General features: G+C 47.6%; 2 protein-coding genes across 3 annotated transcripts; one reads left to right on the top strand and one right to left on the bottom strand.

Annotated features, from left to right (window-relative positions):
• Positions 1-498: 498 nt before the first annotated feature.
• Positions 499-5,683, bottom strand: tmed2 (transmembrane p24 trafficking protein 2). The gene is made up of 4 exons (XM_086187788.1): positions 5,314-5,683; positions 4,146-4,338; positions 2,524-2,631; positions 499-2,437 (listed from the first exon to the last, which is right to left on the bottom strand). Exons 1-4 carry the CDS (start codon positions 5,491-5,493, stop codon positions 2,313-2,315), a joined length of 606 nt encoding a protein of 201 aa, XP_086043914.1. The 5' UTR covers positions 5,494-5,683; the 3' UTR covers positions 499-2,312.
• Positions 5,684-6,819: 1,136 nt separating this feature from the next.
• Positions 6,820-20,772, top strand: ptpn11a (protein tyrosine phosphatase non-receptor type 11a). 2 transcript variants are annotated; one of them, XM_086186886.1, is made up of 16 exons: positions 6,820-7,209; positions 8,793-8,915; positions 10,348-10,542; positions 10,923-11,115; positions 12,133-12,252; positions 12,346-12,459; positions 12,862-12,958; positions 13,043-13,122; positions 13,370-13,528; positions 14,173-14,304; positions 15,872-16,026; positions 16,113-16,180; positions 16,258-16,409; positions 16,487-16,605; positions 16,683-16,788; positions 17,043-20,772. In XM_086186886.1, the coding sequence occupies exons 1-15, from the start codon at positions 7,196-7,198 to the stop codon at positions 16,750-16,752; spliced, it is 1,791 nt and encodes a 596-aa protein (XP_086043012.1). In that variant the 5' UTR covers positions 6,820-7,195; the 3' UTR covers positions 16,753-16,788; positions 17,043-20,772. The 2 variants fall into 2 exon arrangements, with proteins under 2 accessions (XP_086043012.1, XP_086043011.1); XM_086186885.1 differs by having other exon boundaries at positions 13,043-13,140.
• Positions 20,773-21,248: the final 476 nt, after the last annotated feature.

The raw sequence follows: 21,248 nt of genomic DNA, 5'->3' as shown, positions 1-21,248 counted from the left end.
GTCATGTACCCGTCCAGCAGACTGGACTTCGCACTCACAAGACATCAGGGACGTGAAGCTCTGGACAGATGTGGATGCAGATGTTTAAAATAATCATTTGACAGATATTTGTTGTTCTGTTTATTAATTCCCTCTTTATTGCCTGAGAAACAAAAATCAGTTAAAGAGGACAAAGGCAGTCACACACACGTTTCTCTAAATCAGCAGATAAATAAGGGCCATCTGAATCATCACCCGTCCCTGATGTCAACGAAGAGAGCCACGCAGTAGTACAGAATATTGGCTTTATTATGAAACCTGGGGCTTTTTTCCACAGACGACCATCCTACATTTGTACAGATCCATTTATCAGAGGGTTTGTTGTCATCACAAAAGGAGAGACTGTGCAGAGCCGTTAGCCTGCCTGACCTCACCAAAGATGGTGGTTCATACAAAACTGGGGCATCTTCAGTGACACGCGGGGTGTTGCAGTTAGATGGGAGGCCTTGGACACGTCTGTGTGTGTGTGTGTGTGTGGACGCAACATGGGCGTGGGTATTTACTTGGAAGGCGTCATCCAAAAAACATGCATCTCACTGAAAATGCTCCAGAAAAAAAAAAAAGTTCAAAAATGTTGTACAATCGTATAATTTAAAATCCCCGACAAAAGAACTAAGAAGAAGCAACTAAAGCACACAGCAGTCATTAGACCCCCCCCACCCCACTCGCCCCCCCCACTCAGACAGCCTCAATTAACATGTAACATGGATTCCTCTACACTTTTAGACCCCCCCGTAACCCCGCTTTTAAAATAGTCAGACACTGAATCAACTTTTGAACCCGCCATCGGTTAGTTTCAACTATAAACACCACGTCCCCGCAAAACATGAAGCCCATCGTACGCGCAGTGAGCTCAGACTGTCACCAACAGGAAATACATTCTTTTTTGCCGCTCTGAGACGTCGGCCTCAACTTAAACTGAGAGTTGTGTTACAATGATGCCAGCTGGCTCCCGGCTAGCTACCAGCTGGCTCCCGGCTAGCTACCAGCTGGCTCCCGGCTAGCTACCAGCTGGCTCCCGGCTAGCTACCAGCTGGCTCCCGGCTAGCTACCAGCTGGCTCCCGGCTAGCTACCAGCTGGCTCCCGGCTAGCTACCAGCTGGCTCCCGGCTAGCTACCAGCTGGCTCCCAGTTAGCTACCAGCTGGCTCCCAGTTAGCTCCCGGCCGGCTACCAGCCGGCTACCGGCCGGCTACCAGCTGGCTACCAGCCGGCTACCAGCTAGCACTTTGTCGGGTCTAGGTGAGAAAGGTACCCAGCCACACACGACAATAAATCAAGCTTCCGACTGAGGCAAAGAAGAATGAATTTCCGGTGTGTAACATGAGCGTGACAGAGCAACAATTCACAAAGGAAACAATCCCACCCATAAAACTAGAGAGGCGCCGATCCCATCTGATTCTGACAGCAGAGCTGCTTTACTCTCTGATATCCTCCATCAATGTTGTCACTGTGTTTGGGGGGGGTATGACGAGGCCGCTGTGGCCCACACGGCACTGAGAGCTCAAACGTGCACCTGTGAGGTGACTCTCAGCGTACTCCAGAGATCTCTAGTTAGCTCTACGTGTGGATCGGTGATGTGTCTGAAAATAGCTGCTGCTGGTTTACCGGAACAGACTCAGGATGGGAACCAGATTTCACATTTCTGATCTGTAAATAACTTCCGCATCGGCACCCGATTCTGATACTGCATCTCTGAAAAAAATGCCGATGCGGTCGGTGGATCTCACTAGTAAGAAAAAAATAGCATCAGAGCCTCTCTAGTGGGAGGCTGTGTGTTCTCCCTTGGCGCCGGCTGCTATGTGAATCCTTCAGGTATTTGGATGCATTTATCGCGAGTGCACAACGTACAAATATCACATCAGCATGAAACAAAACCCCCCCTGCACCTCAGACAACCAGCTAATGGTTTCATGTCTGATCCCATTTAATCAAGGCTACATTCTCCAGTGGGATCCTCACATCTTCCATCTGACTGCCTAAAATTATGAACCTCACAGTCATTCGCACAGACAAAACTCAACTGGCAAATAATCAGCTGTAATTATCAAATAAAATTGGGAACATTTTTCTGACATCTATCCCAGAATCTTTAGGCCATGTGTTCCAAACATACAATTATTACATTTATAAAGAAGGAACCAAATAGGTAAGAACCAAATGTGTGAGATCCGATCATTTTTAGGCTTTATGGGAACTGCCAGCCTCACTTGCAGAGTGTAAATAACTGTCTTGGTGTTGGAGAAAATCGGTGGAGGACGTACAGGGATCATGTTACACCACTCGTCGTACTTCGAAAAATCTCTTCAGGTAGTAAATCTGTCCAAGAGTCATCGCCACCAGGACGAGAGCTTCGAAGAACGACCACAGCACCACTCGGCTGTTTGTGTTGTCGTTGACTAGATGAGGAAGGAGGAGGAGAAGAGATGGTTAGCAAGGTGAAGCTTCCCTCTCCCAATGACTGACCGGTCGCGGCCGGACTCACTTGCTCTGTGTATCCTCTCGCGGACCTCCATGTACTCCTGCTCGTGCTTCACAGCCGTCATGGCAACCGCCAGCTCATTGATCATCTCCTCCAGCTTGTTCTGGTGAGCTGAAACAAACATTTGTCCATCAGCAGTGAGTCACAGCAGAGCCGGCGTGCATCAACCACATGCACCAGGTTACATGCATAACATGGTCCCACTGGTACCGTGTGCGGCGGTTCTGTCACCAGGGAAACCAGACTTTTGTACTTCTTAAGACTGTAGCTTTGGCATGTATGTCTCTATTCAAAAGTGCAGAGTGAAGAGACAGGAAATGGGTAGAAAAAAAGATGGGATTATTCTTGTGTCTTTATTGGGTAATCAAACAAAATTGGTTGACAATTAAAATGACAATTACTTGCAAGTCAAAGCGTTTTTGGATCAAATAAAAACTGTGAATCCAAAAGTTTTTGCTGTTTAATTGAGACTTGCTGGAAGACGCAACTCTCAAACCAGGCTGTTCATGCAATCCACACCGGCCAACAGGGGGCGTCCTTGTTAAGTCATTAAAACTGAAGGAAAACAACTTTTAGGGAAAGTCTCTTATTCTCTATCAGCCTCAGAACCAAACCAAGATGGAGACCCTTCTCTCCTGCGTGCTGCTACAGCTAGCTTAGTGCGATGAATGGGAGCGGGTGGGAGGTGTTAGCGTAGCACTGGCTGATGAGAGGCTGACGAGTCCTGGACAAACGGAGGTTTGCTGACACCTGCCCCCGCTCCTCCTCTGCTCCGAGCACTTCTACTTCATCTGCTACTGTCACCGCTTAACGTCGGCCTCTATTAATTCCAACTAAAAATCTATTTTCTCTGTTTCAACCGCCATGGTTTAAGATACATGACTCAACGCAGCGGCAGAGGCCCTGCTGCCCTCTAATGTTTTGGTGGTGGAACTGCGGCGAGACGCAGCCACCCCGGCACACAAGACTAAACCCTCGCAAAGACACTGGTCATGTGAACTGGCTGTGAGTCCGCCCCCACCCCCCCCACACGGGCCGATTGAACACACAAGTTTTGGATTAGGATTAATAACTTTGTAATTGCAACTCTTTGGATGTTTGTTGTTTGTTTTTTTTAATCAGTTTTTAACTGCAAACCACTTTTGCTTGGTTACACCCTAAAGATACAAGACAGACTAACTCTATGGGGGTGGGGGGAGGTGGGGGGTATAATGGCATGCAACACCACTGGAATCAAACCATAGACACTGTCGTTGAGTGATATGCACCTTAAATGAGCATCAACATTTGCATTTCATGGATATCATCACTGTGCAAGTAGTCAAACCTCTCACACGTCACAGATTCCTGACTACACAGCACAGCATTGCACAACATTAGTTTACAACTCTGGTTAGAGAAAACGCTGCAGTGCATCACAAACTCAAGAGTCTAGTTCCCAACTGAAATGTTTAGCCTGCCCCGTGCCCTACCATCCCAGCTGTCACCACCTACAGAGAGGAAAAAGGTTTTAACAATAAAGTCAAAGAAAGCTCAGTAGAAGTACAAAGTTGTACAGTGAAAATGCTACAAATATCACATTTCTCTTTTGGATCCGAACTTGTATCAGCCCCCTATGTTTTTACCTTCTGTCTCCATGTCTTGGCCTTTTGGTGCCTCTCCAATATCGATTGTGAACATGACGATCTTGGGTGTCATCGTGGACATCTTGTTGCTGAAGCAGAACTTGTAGGTTCCATCCATGTGCGCAGCCACCGAGTATTTGCCGCTGGACTCTCTGTCGCCTCTGTAAATCTGCTTGCCGTCAGGCCCTGTTATCTGTGAGCGAAAGAAATATAACGTCAGGCTCACCACTGCTAGCGCGCAGCGGAGACTGGGACGGCTCGCACTCAAGGACTGGGATGGTTCTCTGGTGACTGACGTTATGTTGTTGGCACTTTCAGTAACGACTGAAACAGCTAAAAGCTGAAGTTGACTTGGGAAAAAAGCAGTCGTGGGTTTTCCATTCAGTGTAAATTCAGCACTTTTAGATGCAGAGCAGGATTTTGGAAGGACAGTTTCAACGATCCGGCTCATGTGAAGGATCGTTGACTCAAAGGCAAAGATTTGTGCGTTTCTCATTTGGGCCTGATGTGACAATCAACACTAATCAAAGGACAAAAAGACAAGTGCAATTAAATGCAACAGGCTCCCAATTACAGTCGAATTGTATTACTAATGATCTGCAGTATAAAATCAGCACCACGCATTGTGGTACTATCAGCTGGGGGCTGAGTGCGGCGTCCCTGCCGTACCAGTCTGGTGGCTTTGGGCTGACATATGGAGCCCGTCCCGGCAGGAACGAACCGAGGAGAGCGCAGACAAGCAGAACGAGGCGAACACCAACCAGCAGCCAGAGGAGCCTCTCCTTGTTTCACTTCGAGACTTTGAGACAGACGCCTGGAACTCTGAACGCCTTGTAGGTTACATGTTAGCTAGCACGGATAAGCCGGACGTCATGCTAACGCTGCACTTCCTGTATGTGAATAATCGAGCAGCGTGAACACGAATCTTCCATCAACCGCTGACTGAACTCCACCTGCGCGCTGATGTTATCCAGAGATTTGGGTGTTTGGCGGCCCACAGTGAGTTCCAGCGCCAGACCAGGGCAGTTTTACAGGACGGGGCACTTACGCAGACAGGTGGCGATGCTAGCGTTAGCACAGGCCTGATGTAGCATCGACGCAGATCAAGTTGGCAATTAAAAAAATAACGCCATTCGCCCGGTATCAGGTAGACAGTTCAGCATCTCACCTCAACGTCGATGTCAAGGAAGCCTCCCTCGGCTACCTCAAACATGAGGCCCATCTTGGTGCCGGAGTTGACCCGCTCATAGAAGCACTCCTCGGCATGGGCGTCTATGCTAACGAAGTAGCCGGACGCAGTGGCGGACAAGACGGCCAGCAAGACGACCAGCTCCGACACGGTGAACATGTTTCTGGTGCTTTCCAGCGAGCGTCACGGCAGGTGTGCTAATGCAGAGAGGTTCCTGCTGTCAGTAGCTCCTGCAGGAATGCAGGATGTCAGTTTGTATGACTGAATTGTTGCGGGAGTGGAGCCGCACCAACCTCGGCTGCTGTGTGTTTGCCACGTACGGGCTTAAACGGCGAGCGGTGAGGGACAAACCGAACGCGTGACGCAGAGGCTGTGAAATGAACTTCCTCAGCTAGAGGAAGTAAATGCTCCTGCAACTCAGTAAATATTCTTTTATTTTGACGAAGATGTGTATTTAATTAGTTATTTTTTATTATTTGATTTATTTGCTCTTTTTTTAATGGAACTACTGTTTTTTGCGCTCTATCAAATGTTTTACTGAGATTTTGCGGGGTTGTTCTTGTGTATTTGTTCCTGGTCCATCCTTTTTTTTTCTCCTTTTTTTCCCTCCATTTTTTGGAATCAAGATGGCTTGACAAAATTAGCTCTTTGCTTTAAAACATATATTTCAGCTCATATTCACATGGCTTCTACAACCACGATCAGATGGCCAAACATTTCAGAGGAGATGCGAAGAAGGGACCTGCTGTGAGGAACTTCATGTGCACTCATGAACCTGCGTGTAAACCATTGCAATGAAAACAAGCCCATGATCGTACTCACATGAACAGATGATTGATACTGGCAGATTCCCATTTTAGTCTGTGGTTTATTGAGAACTCGGAACACAACCTGTCAGTTTCACGCCACTTTAGTTTACTTATCCTGCACTAACTGTTGATATTCATCACAAAATCACTCCAATTAGGTTGTTTAAATCAAGAGTTTAGTTTTGTTTCTACAGGTCAATAAAATACTGTGAAGACACAAAATTAAAAGAATTTCTTATTTTTGAAGTTAAATTCATGTGTTTGCTTACAAGTACGGCTCTGTTAGAGTTCTGTGTTTTATGAACATGAAATTACGTCATCACAGCGGGAAAGTACTTTCGTTATAATTGAGAATGTCATCATTAAAGTTTTGATGTTGCTGCTGGAGCTGAAGGCTTCAACCGGAAAGTCATTTGGATGTAGTACTCTGTATTATTACATTACTCCATTGTGTGTGTGTGTGTGTGTGTGTGTGTGTGTGTGTGTGTATCAGGCTATCAAAAACTAATTAAAGGTTTCTAAGTCAAATGTTTAGGCTTTAAAATGTTCCAATGTTGATATAATAATGAGCGTTCATGTTCGTGGTGCGTCAGAGCGCCGCGTCTACGACGCTCCGCGCCGCTTGCCGCGAGTGCCGCTGAAATCTTACGACAATGCGCATGCGCGAAGTGAAAGTGGAAGGGTTCCTTGATTTAGGTCACGCCGTTCGCCGGACGGGCCAAGCTCCGTGGTTTCGCTTCGGGGGAGCGACGCGCCTTCGAGGTTCAGCTGCGCTGGGCACTAAAATCCGCGCACCCTCCGTTTGTCGCATGTTTGGTGACGTCCAACAGTCGACTTGTTCTGAAGTCTCCGGGGCCGAGGCCTAGAGACTTTCTGGAGTGAACGCTAGTAGGATTCCTGTTGATGCCTGCATTTCGGCGCCCGCTTCGACTGGATGTGAACCGATGAAGCACTTTACCCGGTGATCGTAGCAGAGACGCTCAGAAACGTTAGCCAGCTAGTTGAAGCTAACTGCTAACTGCCAAGTAGGGAAGGAAGTGAGGAACGAAAAAATGACATCTCGGAGGTAAGGGGGAGGGGAGGGGAGGGGAGGGGGCGCTGCTGTGGAAAACAATGTCTGCTGACAATGTTAGCTGGGCTCGCTGAGTTTATCTGAACTTATCCATGTGAATCTTGACAAGCTCGGATTTTCCCGATGCTTCTGGAAAAAAAGCTGATGGCAGTGAAACGGCTAGCAGAGCAACGTTAGCATACACCGGCAACTTGAGGATGTTTGCCACACACACTGTAAACACGACCATCACACTGAGGAGCTCAACTGTCGTTGATGAACCCTTGTGGAGAAGCCAAGTTCATGGCAGCTAGTCGCTGGCCATTGCACACATTAGCATGTATCTTGGACTTGGCATGTTAGTTGTGCTAGAACTGCGTATGTAGTCAGATTTACGTGCAAACCCTGAACCACAGATTGGTTTTTGAGCCACACAAACCGCAGTCCGGTCTCAGCGCCTTTATTTGGGAAGGGAAAACTCCCTTCAACCGGGGAAAAAACTGGAAAAAGTCAAGAAGAGCAACTCCTCCAGACATGAGACAGATATACAGAGGGAATAGTAGTCGGATTACGTTGTAGAAACAGGATTACAACACAAAGCGACTGGATTCTGGTGGTAGAAGGTTATGGAATCACTGTGCAGTTCCAGGCAAGTCGGGCTTCATGAGACTTGATGTACTCATGGTCGGGCTGATCGCTTCCTGGTTTTAGAGGCTTCCTTACAGTAAAAGTGATGTCATTGCAGCATCAATATCTGATCCGAGAACAAAGTCCGTGGACGTGTGGGTGATGTCAATGTTGACATCCAGTTCAGATAATCCTAATCTGATATCCCGTCTCTCATGGTCGCATCTACAGAAGAAGCCTGTTTTTAAAACATTCCTATTTGTTCATTCCTATCATACTTAATGACTCATGTCTGGATCAAACCTAAGCTTTCTTCACACCAAATCAGATTTTCTTTTTTTTTTTGGGGGGGGGGGGTATACACATTCTATCCAAACTGTTTTTAGACAGTCTGGACAATCAAAAACCACATGAAATTTGATCTCTGCAAATGTTCCCTCCACTGCACCATTTGGAAGTGGTTTGAAATCTGATTCCAATCAGTCTGAATGCTCAAACAGGATTAAAATGTGTCTTCTGTGCCACTTGGAAGTGGTGTCTCTGCAGACATTGCCGGTCCATGTCTTGTAGAGACTCTGGTGACCTCTGGCCTCTACAAATCTGATCTCAGCACTGTCAGATACAGCTGGAGTCTTCACATGGATGCCAACATTCCCATATTTACCACATTAAACCAGTACTCTGCATTTCCTGACGACCTGATTTGATCTTTGTTGCGTTATTGGAGTTGAATGGGAAAACTGTGTGTGTTTTAATCTTCTTTTGTGCGTCAGTCAAGCTGCTTTACAGTGTTGGTTCATCTTGCAGTGAGTGTCACAAACTCAGTGTTGAGCGCTTTCTTTGATTGTGTATTTGTTCCTTCCCAACCCACACTTGGGGAGTCTTCCTGCTCTTGTGCATGCTAACCAGGTATGGCTCACCCAGACCTGCCCTCCGCGTTCAGGCTCCTTGTCGTTGTTCTGCCCTCTCAGGTGGTTTCACCCCAACATCACAGGCGTGGAGGCTGAAAACCTCCTGTTGACCCGAGGAGTGGATGGCAGCTTTCTAGCCAGACCCAGTAAGAGTAACCCTGGAGATTTCACCCTTTCAGTACGGTGAGTAATGGCAGTCATGACACCATGCAGTACAATGAAGAGTACATTTAAAATACAATACTGTAAACCAGTTTCAAGCCTCCAGGTGAATGTGCTGATGCTCTTGAATATATAGAGTTCTACTTTCCTGTATTTATATTCAGAATATGTTCCCACCCACTGCACAACCCAACTGAGGACAGTTTGGGTAGAGACTTGGGTGTGATACGCTAGTAGCAGCTCATGTTTGGTAGACCTGAGGTCCTCCAGCAGCTGATCTAGCCTGAATGTGCTAACCTCCAGCAGCTGATGTAGCCTGGAGCAGCTAGCCTCCAGCAGCTAGCCTCCAGCATCTGATGTAGCCTGGAGTAGCTAGCCTCCAGCAGCTAGCCTCCAGCAGCTGATGTAGCCTGGAGGAGCTAGCCTCCAGCAGCTGATGTAGCCTGGAGCAGCTAGCCTCAGGCAGCTAGCCTCCTGCAGTGATGAGCAGCAGCTGCAGAGGTCTCCGTTCTCTCAAACTCGTCAGCCCCGGATTGATTTTGTGCCTGAAGTTGTTTTCATCTGGCAAACCGTCTCTGATTTAAGTGACGTTCTTAGTTTTATCAGATGTCTCTGCTTACAGACGGCTGAAATTAACCTCTGTGCAGCAAAACACAAGTTCATGCTTTTTACCACTCATCATCACGCTGCTACTTCTGCATTATCTGGGTCTGTTTATTGCCTTGAACGCCAGTGACGTTGATGTGTGAAGCGGTGGTTCGCCAGGCTCAGATCCTGGAGACGGCTGTGTGGTGCCAAACATCTCCGCCGCTGCTTGCAGTCACTCGCTTTTTTTTTCCACACGTTAACCGACTCCAGGTGATGTTACACAGCCGGTGTAGTTTTCTGAGGGGACCTCCGCTTGTGCAGGACAGCTACAGTGTGATTATGGGTCAGCAAGAGGAAGCGTTAGGAACAGTTGAGCTGATGAGAACATTGCTGTCTTGGTAACCAGCTCATATTTTAGCTCTACAGTCTCATCTTTCACCATATTCACTTCCCATGGAAACAGGAGTCATGTTCCTCTTGTGGAAGCACAGATATTTCCACAGTCCCTGCTGGTTCAAACCAGCTCATGTCCGGCTCTTTTGGTTTTTTTTAATCTGTCGGATGGAACCAGAAGTCATTCAAGGGTGCAGGCTGCTGGACTTCAGAAGTGCTTCAAGTTCTCTTTTTCTATTTTCAGATATAATGCTGATGTCACAGCTGATGTCATCTGTGTCTGAAGTGGGCTGACAGTGCCAAAAGAAAAATGAAGTGTGAAAAAAACAGCGAAAGCCACAAATTCTCAGAGATTGTGCCACTTATGGCGCCTTGAGTTAACTTACCATGAACTCTTTATGACTCCTGGCAGATTCTGAGTTTGTCCCCCTGAGAATGAGACATGTCTCTAAATGTTGGTGCATCTTTGCAGGAGAAATGGAGCTGTCACCCACATTAAGATCCAGAACACGGGGGACTACTACGACCTGTACGGAGGGGAGAAGTTTGCCACGCTGGCTGAGCTGGTGCAGTATTACATGGAGCATCACGGGCAGCTGAAAGAGAAGAATGGAGACGTGATCGAGCTCAAGTACCCGCTCAACTGTGCCGACCCCACCTCAGAGAGGTGAGCTGTTCAACGGCGGCTGATGGAGCTTTCAGGCTGCCCTCTAGTGATCAACCATCCTGTGACCTGTCCTGATGCTGCTGGCACAGCTCATCGCACCAACACTTTTTTACAGAAGTAGCAACAATAAAAACTGTTTTGTTTTTTAGGTTTATTGTTTGGATAGGAGCTGTGTCAGTTAGCACAGATCAGATCGGCTGGGCAGGAAGTCAGGCTCACAGTCCCCATTGATTTTCAAAATAAACCCCCTCAGTTTCTTGATATTTTTTTGAACAGGATCTGATCTGACATCTCGTGTGTGTGTGTGTGTGTGTGTGTGTGTGTGTGTGTGTGTGTGTGTGTGTGTGTGTGTGTGTGTGGTCGTGTGTGTGTGTGGTCAGATGGTTCCACGGACACTTGTCGGGCAGGGAGGCTGAGAAGCTGCTGACAGAGAAGGGCAAGAATGGCAGCTTCCTGGTGAGGGAGAGTCAGAGCCATCCGGGGGATTTTGTTCTGTCGGTGCGTACGGGAGACGACAAGACGGACAGCAGCGACAGCAAACCTAAAGTCACTCACGTCATGATCCGCTGCCAGGTGAGCGCAGTCATCACGTCCTGCTCGCCACGCCACAGCTGCACATCTACCTTCTTGTTAGCTGCTGTAGCAGTAGATCACGAAGTTCCAACTTCTATTCTCTTCTTCATCTGTTATTTATGAATAAAGAATCGTAGAACACGCGGAGAGAGAGAAGGCACCGCATTTTTAGCCAAAGGTCGCCGTTGACTGTTGAAATGACAAACGTGACATCACCAGCAGCAGATTAGATCAGCTGCAGCTCAATAACATTAATTCTGTGACGGCTAAAATGAAAAGTTGGTCTGTTCTCTGGTTAATGTGTCTGCAGCTGCTTTCTGTGGTCGGACAAAGATTGTCTGTGGCTGAAAAGATGCATCACTCTGTAACATCTCTGTTCAGCTGCTAGTGGACTGTGAGTGGAGACTTCAAATCTGAAGCATTGAATCGTTGTCAGTCGCAGCCTCTGTCTGCGTGTGTTATTGCTGGGCTGTGAACGAGAGTCCGGCTGCCGGGAAAGACTCAGACGCGAACAAGGCACTTCAGTGGTTTTAGTTACTTGGGCTTTTATGTACTCACAAACCAGGAGGATTCATATCTGGCTGGACGTGGATTTTATGACTACATGCTGTCAAACCAAGTCCAGCACAGAGGGAAAACACCGCTGATACTTGGTTCCCACCGGGTGACTCTAACCCAGAGCCTCCACTCAGTGATGGTGGTTGGTGCTCGAGGAGTCAGTGAAAGTGAAAGTGGTCATGTGGAAACCAGCGGGGTGTCTGTAACAACAGGAACTGCAGTCAATATCACAATCACGATAATTCCCACTAAGATTCGGAATCATTTTGAAACATCGGCCAGAATATTCACTTTTAGATATTTCCCCAAATCCCTGAGCCCACCTGGGTGGTGTCGGTCCTGATGGCCTCACCTCATCCAGCTGCCCTCTTGAGAGCATGTCGAGGTCCTGCTCTTCTCGTGATCAGGAAACTGCTCCGCTGGCTCGCGTCTGATGTGTGACTCTGGCTTCTTAATCAGCATGACCTGAAGTACGACGTGGGCGGGGGCGAGAAGTTTGACTCCCTCACAGACTTGGTAGAGCACTACAAAAAGAACCCCATGGTGGAAACACTGGGCACCGTGCTGCAGCTCAAACAGGTACTCCTCCTGATCAAGTGCCTCTGTCCTCGGCGCCGACTGGCCGCATTTCTGTCTGCTAACGTCTCTCCCGTCTGCTCTCGCCCTCCTCAGCCACTGAACACTACACGCATCAACGCTGCTGAGATCGAGAGTCGAGTTCGAGAACTGAGCAAACTCGCAGAGGCCACTGACAAGGTCAAACAGGGCTTCTGGGAAGAATTCGAGGTGAGTTGTCCTGGTTGGACCCTTCTTATCGATGAAGTTATTCAAGTGCTTTCTCTGTGAATGCGTCACATGAAGACACTCCAACTCAACATGTGTGAGTCCAAGATGTTTTCACTCCACAGTCGGTTTGCTCAGGTCTGGATCAGCTGGTTAACCTGGCGTGAGAACATTCACTCTGTTTATTGGTCTGAAGGAGACCGTGATCACAGTGCGAGTTCACTAGTGCTTCACTAGAACCGGGACGAGACCGGTTAGAGAGAGACGGTCTGTGTCGCTGTCAACACTCGAGTGGGACTCCTAACCGCTCCAGAGCCTGAAGTGAACACTGGCGGCGTGGAAGCAGGTGAAAGCTGGTGTGGTTGGTGTGACATGTTTGACTGTCCTCTCTCCGTCCTGACTCAGACCTTACAGCAACAAGAGTGCAAGCTGCTCTACAGTCGCAAAGAGGGCCAGAGAGCAGAGAACAAAAACAAGAACCGATACAAGAACATTCTTCCTTGTGAGAAACGGCTCCGTCCTCTCAGTCGCACTTCAGCTCCACCAGGAGCTTTTCAAAGGAACTAACTCACGTTTCTGTTTCCAGTCGACCACACGCGTGTGGTGCTGAATGATGGCGACCCGAATGAGCCTGGCTCTGACTACATCAACGCCAATATCATCATGGTAGTATCCGCTATCATGGTAAACTCACTTCATCCTCACGGGACACACACTCACACACTCACACACACGCTCAGGATTTAGTCTGTGTTTGATCAAAAATATGTAGAGTTTAAAGAGCTAGAAAATACCAGCATGTTGTGTCAGTTCACACACCTGTTTGACTCCACGTGCTGCGATTCCCCGCCCGTGATGAGTGACGGCTGGCCCCTGTGTGTGTGTGTCTGTGTGTGTGTGTATGTGTGTGTAGCCGGAGCTCGACCCAAAGTGTAACAGCACCAAGGTGAAGAAGTCCTACATCGCCACTCAGGGCTGTCTGCAGAACACCATCAGTGACTTCTGGAGGATGGTGTTCCAGGAGAACTCCCGAGTCATCGTCATGACCACCAAAGAGGTGGAGAGAGGAAAGGTGAGAGCCGCTCTTCCTCGGACGCTCAGACTCAACATCCTGCAGGCGTCTGATCAAAACTGAAAGAAGGAACACAGAAGTACGAGGCAACAATGCTTGACTGTCTCTCATATCGACGTGTGAAGTTGTCGTTGTGTTGCTGCGGCAACCAGCAAACCTTTGAACACATTAAAGGAACGGACTGCACCCCTCCTGCTTCTGCTTGAACACCAGAAGGGCGCCACCTTGTGGCTAAACAAAACACAGGATGAGGTGTCTGAGCTAACAATGATAATAATAAAAATATGTGAGTAGAAATATTGGCTATCAACTAAAATCATTAACTTATCGAACCTTAAAAACCGAGTTTACAAACTGCTTTTACAGAGAAAAGCAAGACGAGATGAAGAGAAACTTGAGACACAGAAGTAGAGAATAAAAATCAATCTTAAAAACCAATGAGAGCAACAGAAAAACACAACGCAATTAAACGAATAAAAATTCTGACATCAGCGTAAAGACAGGCGATGCCTGTAAGAGTAAGCCGGTAAAATTCGGGCGTTGGCCGGATGTGCTTTATTTCAAACGTAGAATATATTTTAGTTCCCTGAAACATCAAAAGTAAGAATCCAACCAGTCAGTTCGATGTTTCTGTGCCATGACAGAGTAAGTGTGTGAAGTACTGGCCCGACATGTCGGCGCTGAAGGAGTACGGCGCCATGCGTGTCCGCAACGTCAGAGAGACGGCTGCACATGACTACACCTTACGAGAACTCAAACTCTCCAAAGTTGGGCAGGTAAGTGGTGTGTGTGTGTGTGTGTGTGTGTGTGTGTGTGTGTGTCGAAATTTTCTTACAATAGCACAACAACTTTCGGGGCGACACACACCCCGCCCACTACCACTCATTGTGCTAAGCTAACTAGCATGGGTGTCAGCTCCTTCCTAGGGAAGGGTCTCTGTCTCTGTATGTCCCAAAATGTTGGCATGTTCCTTTAAATCAGCCAACCAGAACTAAAGTCTGTTCTGTTGACAGCTGATGGCGTCTGACTGGTCAGGGGTCTCATTCTGCCCCCAAAGGTCCAGGTGTCAACCCTTTTATGTGGCCCCCATTTCATCCTTCGACAGATCCAAGATGTCTCTTCAAGACCCCCTCCCTGAATGTCTCCTTCCCCCGCGCCACGGTGACCATACAAAGACCTCCAGCACACGCTGATGTCAGCTCGACACAGGAGTGTTCTGAGAGGTCAGAGGTCACAGGTGTCACCTCGGCGTGAGAAACTTTGGGCGTCTGACATTGTAACCTCAACAGAACTGAGCATGGTCTCCTTTAAGAGATGACGTGGGCGGCTCCTCTGGAACCGGTCCATGATTACTGCTGCATGTGCTCTTTAAATGTCTGGTTGGGGGACGCCCCAGTCGGCTACTAGTTAGGCAGCGCACCACAGAACCGCAGGCTCGGCGGTTTGATTCCGTTGTTGCATGTCGTGTCCCTCTCTGGGTCTCTGCCCTCTCAGCTGTACTCAGCTATTTTTGATGATGTGTTGTAGATGTGCTCTCCTTACTGTCAACAAATGTCTTCCAACACTCGAACGCACCAACGCGCTCCTGCGTCTGTCAGGGAGCTGCCGCTTCCTCCTGAAGACACACGAACCTCACACGAGACTTCACTTAGGAACTTCTGCTGCTGAAGGTTGAACACGGGAGGAATTTGTGGGGGACTATTTCCAGCAGCGGAGGAATCCGCATTTGTTGAACTTCTTAGTATTTTTGGTAACAGGGTGGTGTGTGTGTGTGTGTGTGTGTGTTGATGGTGATGAGGGGTCATGACCAGTCCAAGAGTGAGACTGACTGATGTGTTTTGAATAGTTATTGGACAACAATGGCGCTCTTTGGCTCAGAGGAACCCGATATTTCAGGCTTGCGTGTTGCAGAGGCTTAACACCTCATTCTGATCTGTTCATAAATGTGGAATGGCATTATTTAACAGAAGCACAACAAAACCTACAAACGGAAAGATTAGAAGACGTGAGGAGGCCAAGTTAATTATTATACATTATCAGTTCATTGAAAATACACACACAAGTGCTTTACTGCATTCATATGAGTTCGATACAACTTGGCATCCGTGGCCCACTGGTCTGGGGGTGGGGCTGAGACATGGAGGAGTGGCCCACTGGTCTAGAGGTGTGGCAGAGAGAGGAGTGGCCTGCTGGTCTGGGGGCGTGGCTGAGACATGGAGGCAGAGAAAAGACAATTATACTAATTAGCAGCTCCATGGAGACGGAAGGATGTCGTCCTCTCCTGCAGAGGTTCTGTGACATCATGGATGTGCTGCTATTCAGCCTCTTGCTTTGTGTTTGCAGGGCAACACAGAGCGAACCGTGTGGCAGTACCACTTCCGGGCCTGGCCGGACCACGGCGTCCCCACTGACCCAGGCGGTGTACTGGACTTCCTCGAGGAGGTCAACCTGAAGCAAGAGAGCATACTGGACGCTGGACCCATAGCGGTGCACTGCAGGTACACACACAACTCACGTGGCCTGATGGACATGAAGCCCACCGTGAGTGGACATGGGAGACGTAACGGCTCTCTCTGTCTTCCAGTGCGGGGATCGGGAGAACGGGAACATTTATAGTCATCGACATCCTCATAGACGTCATCCGAGAAAAAGGTCAAACTCTGACGTCCCGCTAGTGTCACGAGTACCCGTGTTGGATTCTTGAGCGTGACGTGTTGCTCCCCCTGCAGGTGTGGACTGTGACATTGACGTGCCGAAGACCATCCAGATGGTCCGGTCTCAGCGCTCGGGGATGGTGCAGACGGAGGCCCAGTACAGATTCATCTACATGGCTGTCCAGCATTACATAGAGACATTACAGAGACGCATCGTGGAGGAGCAGGTGTGCAGCGCCCACTCCTCCATCTTTGTCCTTTTGTCTCTCATCCCTCGTGTCTAACCTCCTCCTCCTTTCTCCAGAAAAGTAAGATTAAAGGGCGCGAGTACACCAACATTAAGTACTCGTTGTCGGACCTGACCGGAGGGGAGCAGAGCCCGTTGCCTCCTTGTACTCCTATCCCCACTCCCACCTGCACAGAGTGAGTCACAGCAGCCTGGGTCATGCACCTCACCTGGTGTGTTCTCTTCATTGATGTGTGTGTGTGTGTGTCGGCAGGATGAGGGAGGACAGCTCCAGAGTGTATGAGAACGTGGGTCTGATGCAGCAGCAGAAGAGCTACAGATGAGACTGACCTTTGACCCCAGTGCTCTGTTAGTTCCAGGTAAATCCAGCAACTCGGACCTCACAGAACTGCTCTGTGAGGTCCGAGTTGGCCGAGTCTGAGCTGCAGTTCGGCTCCAAGGCTTCTCGAGGTTCTGGACCTGCCGGTGTTGTGTGAATGCCTGTCCCGCAGGGTGGAGCTGCAGTGAATCCCAGCTGCTCACCAACATCTGGAAGACACCAAATTTGTTTTAGGCTAATTGTCAGAATTTGACATGAAATCGTGGTCATATTCATTTTTCCTCTCTCCCTCAGGATCTTGATACCTGACAGTTTTTTTTCGCCAGCCACACCGTGACTTCTGAGACTTGACCATAATGACGTGGAACAATGACGCCAGGGTTCTCCCGTTCTCTCTCATCCACCATGAACTTTTGCCCTCCAGTTGAAAACCACTGTGATCGTCAGACGAGCCTTTGAGAAGCCCGACCTGCTAAACCCCCGACTCAGCCGCAGTCCGGGTTTGTAAAACTCGCCGCGACAAGGGCTGCTAACAGCGAGCGCTCTCCTCAGAGGGAAACACCTAGCTAACCTTTGCTCATCTGTTTTCTTTTTTTTTTTTATTAACCAAAGGAAGTTACGTAGATTGTAGACAGAGGTTTCACAAAAAAAGTTTCTGTGCCAAAACCACAAAATTATTTTTTGCACGTTTCTTGGTCAATTAAAAGTCTCTGTTTGGCCTTTTTAGCCTTCAAATCAGACAGGACCATGTTTGTGGATGTCAGGTGACTCTTGGCTAATCTCAATATTTCTGAGCAAGGAAGCGTTGTCGTGTTCAACCATATTTAGTCTTGATCCATAATCCACTGACTTCTAAACGTGAATTAATTGTTTTTGCGCCACAACTGCCTTGAAGAGAAACTTAAATTGTGGATTTCAGTTTTCATGCGGGTTTAATGTGCTTTCATGGGGATAACGGTTAGCGAACCATTCCTGAATCTCAAGCCGAATGTCCTTAAAGCTGCTGCACGTTTATTCCGCAGCCTAACAGTCAAGCCTTGATTCACTCGGTGGATTTATAAAGAACCTAATCTGGGGGGGGGGGAGGGGGTGTTAAGCGAGGAGTCTCGTTAGATTTCTGCCTCCGTCACGCCTGCACTTCCATGTCAAACGTTAAGATTACAGGAGTCTGTTGTGTATCTCAGTTTGGGCATTGCCACAGATGCACGGCTGCCAAAAAACTTTGTTTTTTTAAGTTTTTTTTAAGTGCGTATTACTTTTTTTTTGGTTCTGTCTTGCTTTTTTTTCTTGCTTTTTTTTTTTTTTTTTTTAAAGACATTTGCCTTTTGTTTACCATTGCCTATTTTGAGCACCACATGTACTTAATTTTAAGAAGCAATCCCTCACCTCTCAGCTTCGGCCGCCTACAGTCGTCGTTTACTGTTCATGTCAGTCGCTTCGTTTGGGAAAAAACACATATTTACTTTCTTAATGAGAGCTTGAAGAGAATTTTGATGTCACAGGTAATTAGCTTAGCTTAGCATAAAGACTGTGGCCGCCCCTCCTCCCCGCAGCACGAGTGCCGCCTGAGGTGAGAACTTCACTCGTCTTTGCGTCTCTTGGGTGCGTTTCTGGTCTCGAGCACCCCGGGGACGCGTGGCTTGGGCTGCCTGAGCCTGGAGCAGCAGGGTGAGCTTGCATGAGCAGAAACCTGAGGAGGGCCTGACTCCACTCCAGCAGGACAATAAACGCTGAGATTGAATCACAAACCGCACTCGCAAAGAAACTGCGAGGTCCAGAACGCAATTCTAACCATAATGCTCTTATAAATGGTTGCATTTCTTGCCAGTCATAATGATCCCAATTTTGATTTAATGTGTAAACTGAGCTGTCAAGAAATTTCTTATTTTAGTGGGAGTTCCTCATTGGAATCATAATTGTTTTGGCCGGGCGCCGGGAGTCACGTCCAGGAGTCTGGCTCCTTGTTCCTGCTGGGTTCCAGTCTTTGTGTTGAGCTAATTTCTCATTAGCATGGCAGAAATCTTCCTTTGTCACTCCTGCAAGAAAGCAAGTAAGAGTCACCGAGTGTCTCGGTTCCACTGACTCCACCGACACTTTTGTTTACGATGTTGAGGCGAGGCGGATGTGGGGTTGGGTACCCAACAGTCCGGTTTAACAGAACAACTACGAACTGGTCTGCTGGGTTCTGTCTTCCAAGTGACAGCACCAAGCCTGCAACAAGTCACTGATTGACAGATGGAAGGAGAAGTCATCAGCAGCCCATGTGGTTATTGATTGAATCATTTCGGCCTTTCTGCAGCAAAAAGGCCAACATTTGCTGTTCCCACACTTAAACGTAAGGATTTGCCGCTTTTGTCATTTATGACAGGAGAATTGTGGTTGTCGGGTTTTTGACTGTTGGATGGACAAAAGAAAGAGTTGGAACTTTGCACGTCACTCTGGGCGCTTGAAAAATCGAACGGTCTTTCTCACCAATCTTTCTTTTTATTTAATTTTTAAAAATCTTTTACAGACACGAGATTAATCATGAAGTTAATCGTTGGTCGCAGCCCTGGCCAGGACCCAACCCTCATCGCACCTTTTGCACCTGTACTGTCACACAAACCGCAACAAACGCGTGTCAGACGTGGCCTGAATATTTCCTTTTGTTGCTCGCCATCACTACGCCTTGAAAAACTGCAGCCTTGCAATTGAACTTACTGTAACAGTGTTGTGCTGACTCAGAGTCTCTGAGCTGAGACGGAAGAAGCTCGTCTTTGCCTTGAGGGACAGTCCTCAACAACCACTGATCCAGGATCCGACAGTTTCTCTCTGTAACGTTACAAACCACGAAATCAGTGTTTCAGGAGCTGCTTCCTCCCACCGGAGAGCTCGGCTAACGGTCGGCCCCCTGGTGGCTGACCCTCCTCTGACTGAGTAATGACATCTTCTGTCGTGTGGTGTACTGTATGCAGTTTTATCGTCAGACGGATGAGTTGTCTAACGTGTTGTGGAGCACCAGTTTGTGGCGTTTGCTGTCCTGTGCCGTGTGCAGGGATGTGTGGATGTGCTGTGAGAGTGCGGCTGCTGTCGGCCACGTTCATGTTTCCGTTGCCCTCCTAGAAGATGACGAAACTGCTTCCCATCCATCATGAAATTTAGATGCATAGACGTGCCTTCTATGCATATGCCGATGTGTATGTGATAGTTATAAAGTTGAATAAAAACCAGTGCTCTTTAGTTCGACCGCCATTCAAGAACCTGCAACACTTTAATGTGAATTCTCTCATCCTGAACAAAAATGGAAAAAAACGGTGATCGCAATGCAAACAAACTATATTTTTTAACGTGTATATTGTACATGAGTACCTGGTAGAGGAGAATGTACTTACTAAAACATATCTACTTGCCAATAAGATATACTGTATGTATATTCCTACAATTTTCCCTCGGTGACACACGGAGGGACCTTTCACGAAGCTTCAGAGGTTTATTGTATGACTTCAAATGCAGTTAACCATGTTAACTTCCTCGATAACAATAAACGGCCAGCTCATGCCTCATCGCATCGCTGTCTTTGGTGTTACTTGTGGAAATGTCTGCTCTTCCTACATGTTTACCAGGTGACACACGGCTCTGGGCTCTGGAAACGGTGGCGTTGGTGTATGATCGGGCGCTGGAATTCCTCGAAATGTCACACGGAATTTTTCCAAGGTTGGCGAAGTGCTTGGATGTTGAGTAAAGTTGTAATTAATGAGAAATCTCTGGGTCAGGGACGCGTTGTTCAGCTTCACCGGGGTTTTGCTTTGTGGCTGAAGCTCCTGTCTTTGTCAGGGAAAATGTTGGTAAAGAAGAATTAAAAGAGATGAAAAAAAGAAGCAGAAAGCAACAAATGCATCACGTTGAGAAGCTGAGATGAGTGAGCTCACCGCTAACAAAGCAGCAAAACAAAACCTTTCACAGGAGGTGTTTGTGCTCTTCATTGAATTCTGTGAATCTGCGTTTTAGGGAGTCGTGAGAGTGAGAGTGCAAGCACATGTTGGAAGAAGATGAATGTTTTCATTTGATTTTAAAATGGAAAAGTGATGTTTTTGACCCCCTAAGAATTCAAAATGGTTAAAAAAAACAAAACTGAAACAGTTGGACACCAAGATTTTGACCCGTGTTCTCACTTGCATTACAGCGGATTTCACCGACTGTGGTTCGGACACTTTTACCCTCAAATCTGTGTTTTGTTGAATTGTTTAATCTCCTTAAACGAGATTTGGGTCTAAAGAGGCTGAAATTAGACGACTTTAAAAGTGTACGTGCTCTTTTTATAGCGTTTTGATCCATAACGGTACATAAAGAGTGGCTGTGTGTCTCAGTTTGGGCTAATTTGGTGAGCGGGGACCCATTTCCTCTTTCTGGTGAGTAACTGGATTATGGTTTGTTGTTGTTGTGGGTGTCATTATTAAATTAAACCTGATGTGGAGACCCCTGAGCACAGAATTAGTTTATCCTAATCCTGTTTCTACTTTC

This window comes from Aulostomus chinensis, chromosome 19 (assembly GCF_037954235.1).
Source record: "Aulostomus chinensis isolate RoL2024-O1b breed Wild chromosome 19, RoL_Achi_v1.0, whole genome shotgun sequence".
NCBI classification, from domain to species: Eukaryota; Metazoa; Chordata; class Actinopteri; order Syngnathiformes; family Aulostomidae; genus Aulostomus; species Aulostomus chinensis.
The sequence above is the reverse complement of the archived record's forward strand: the minus strand, read 5'-3'. Positions and strand labels throughout refer to the sequence as shown.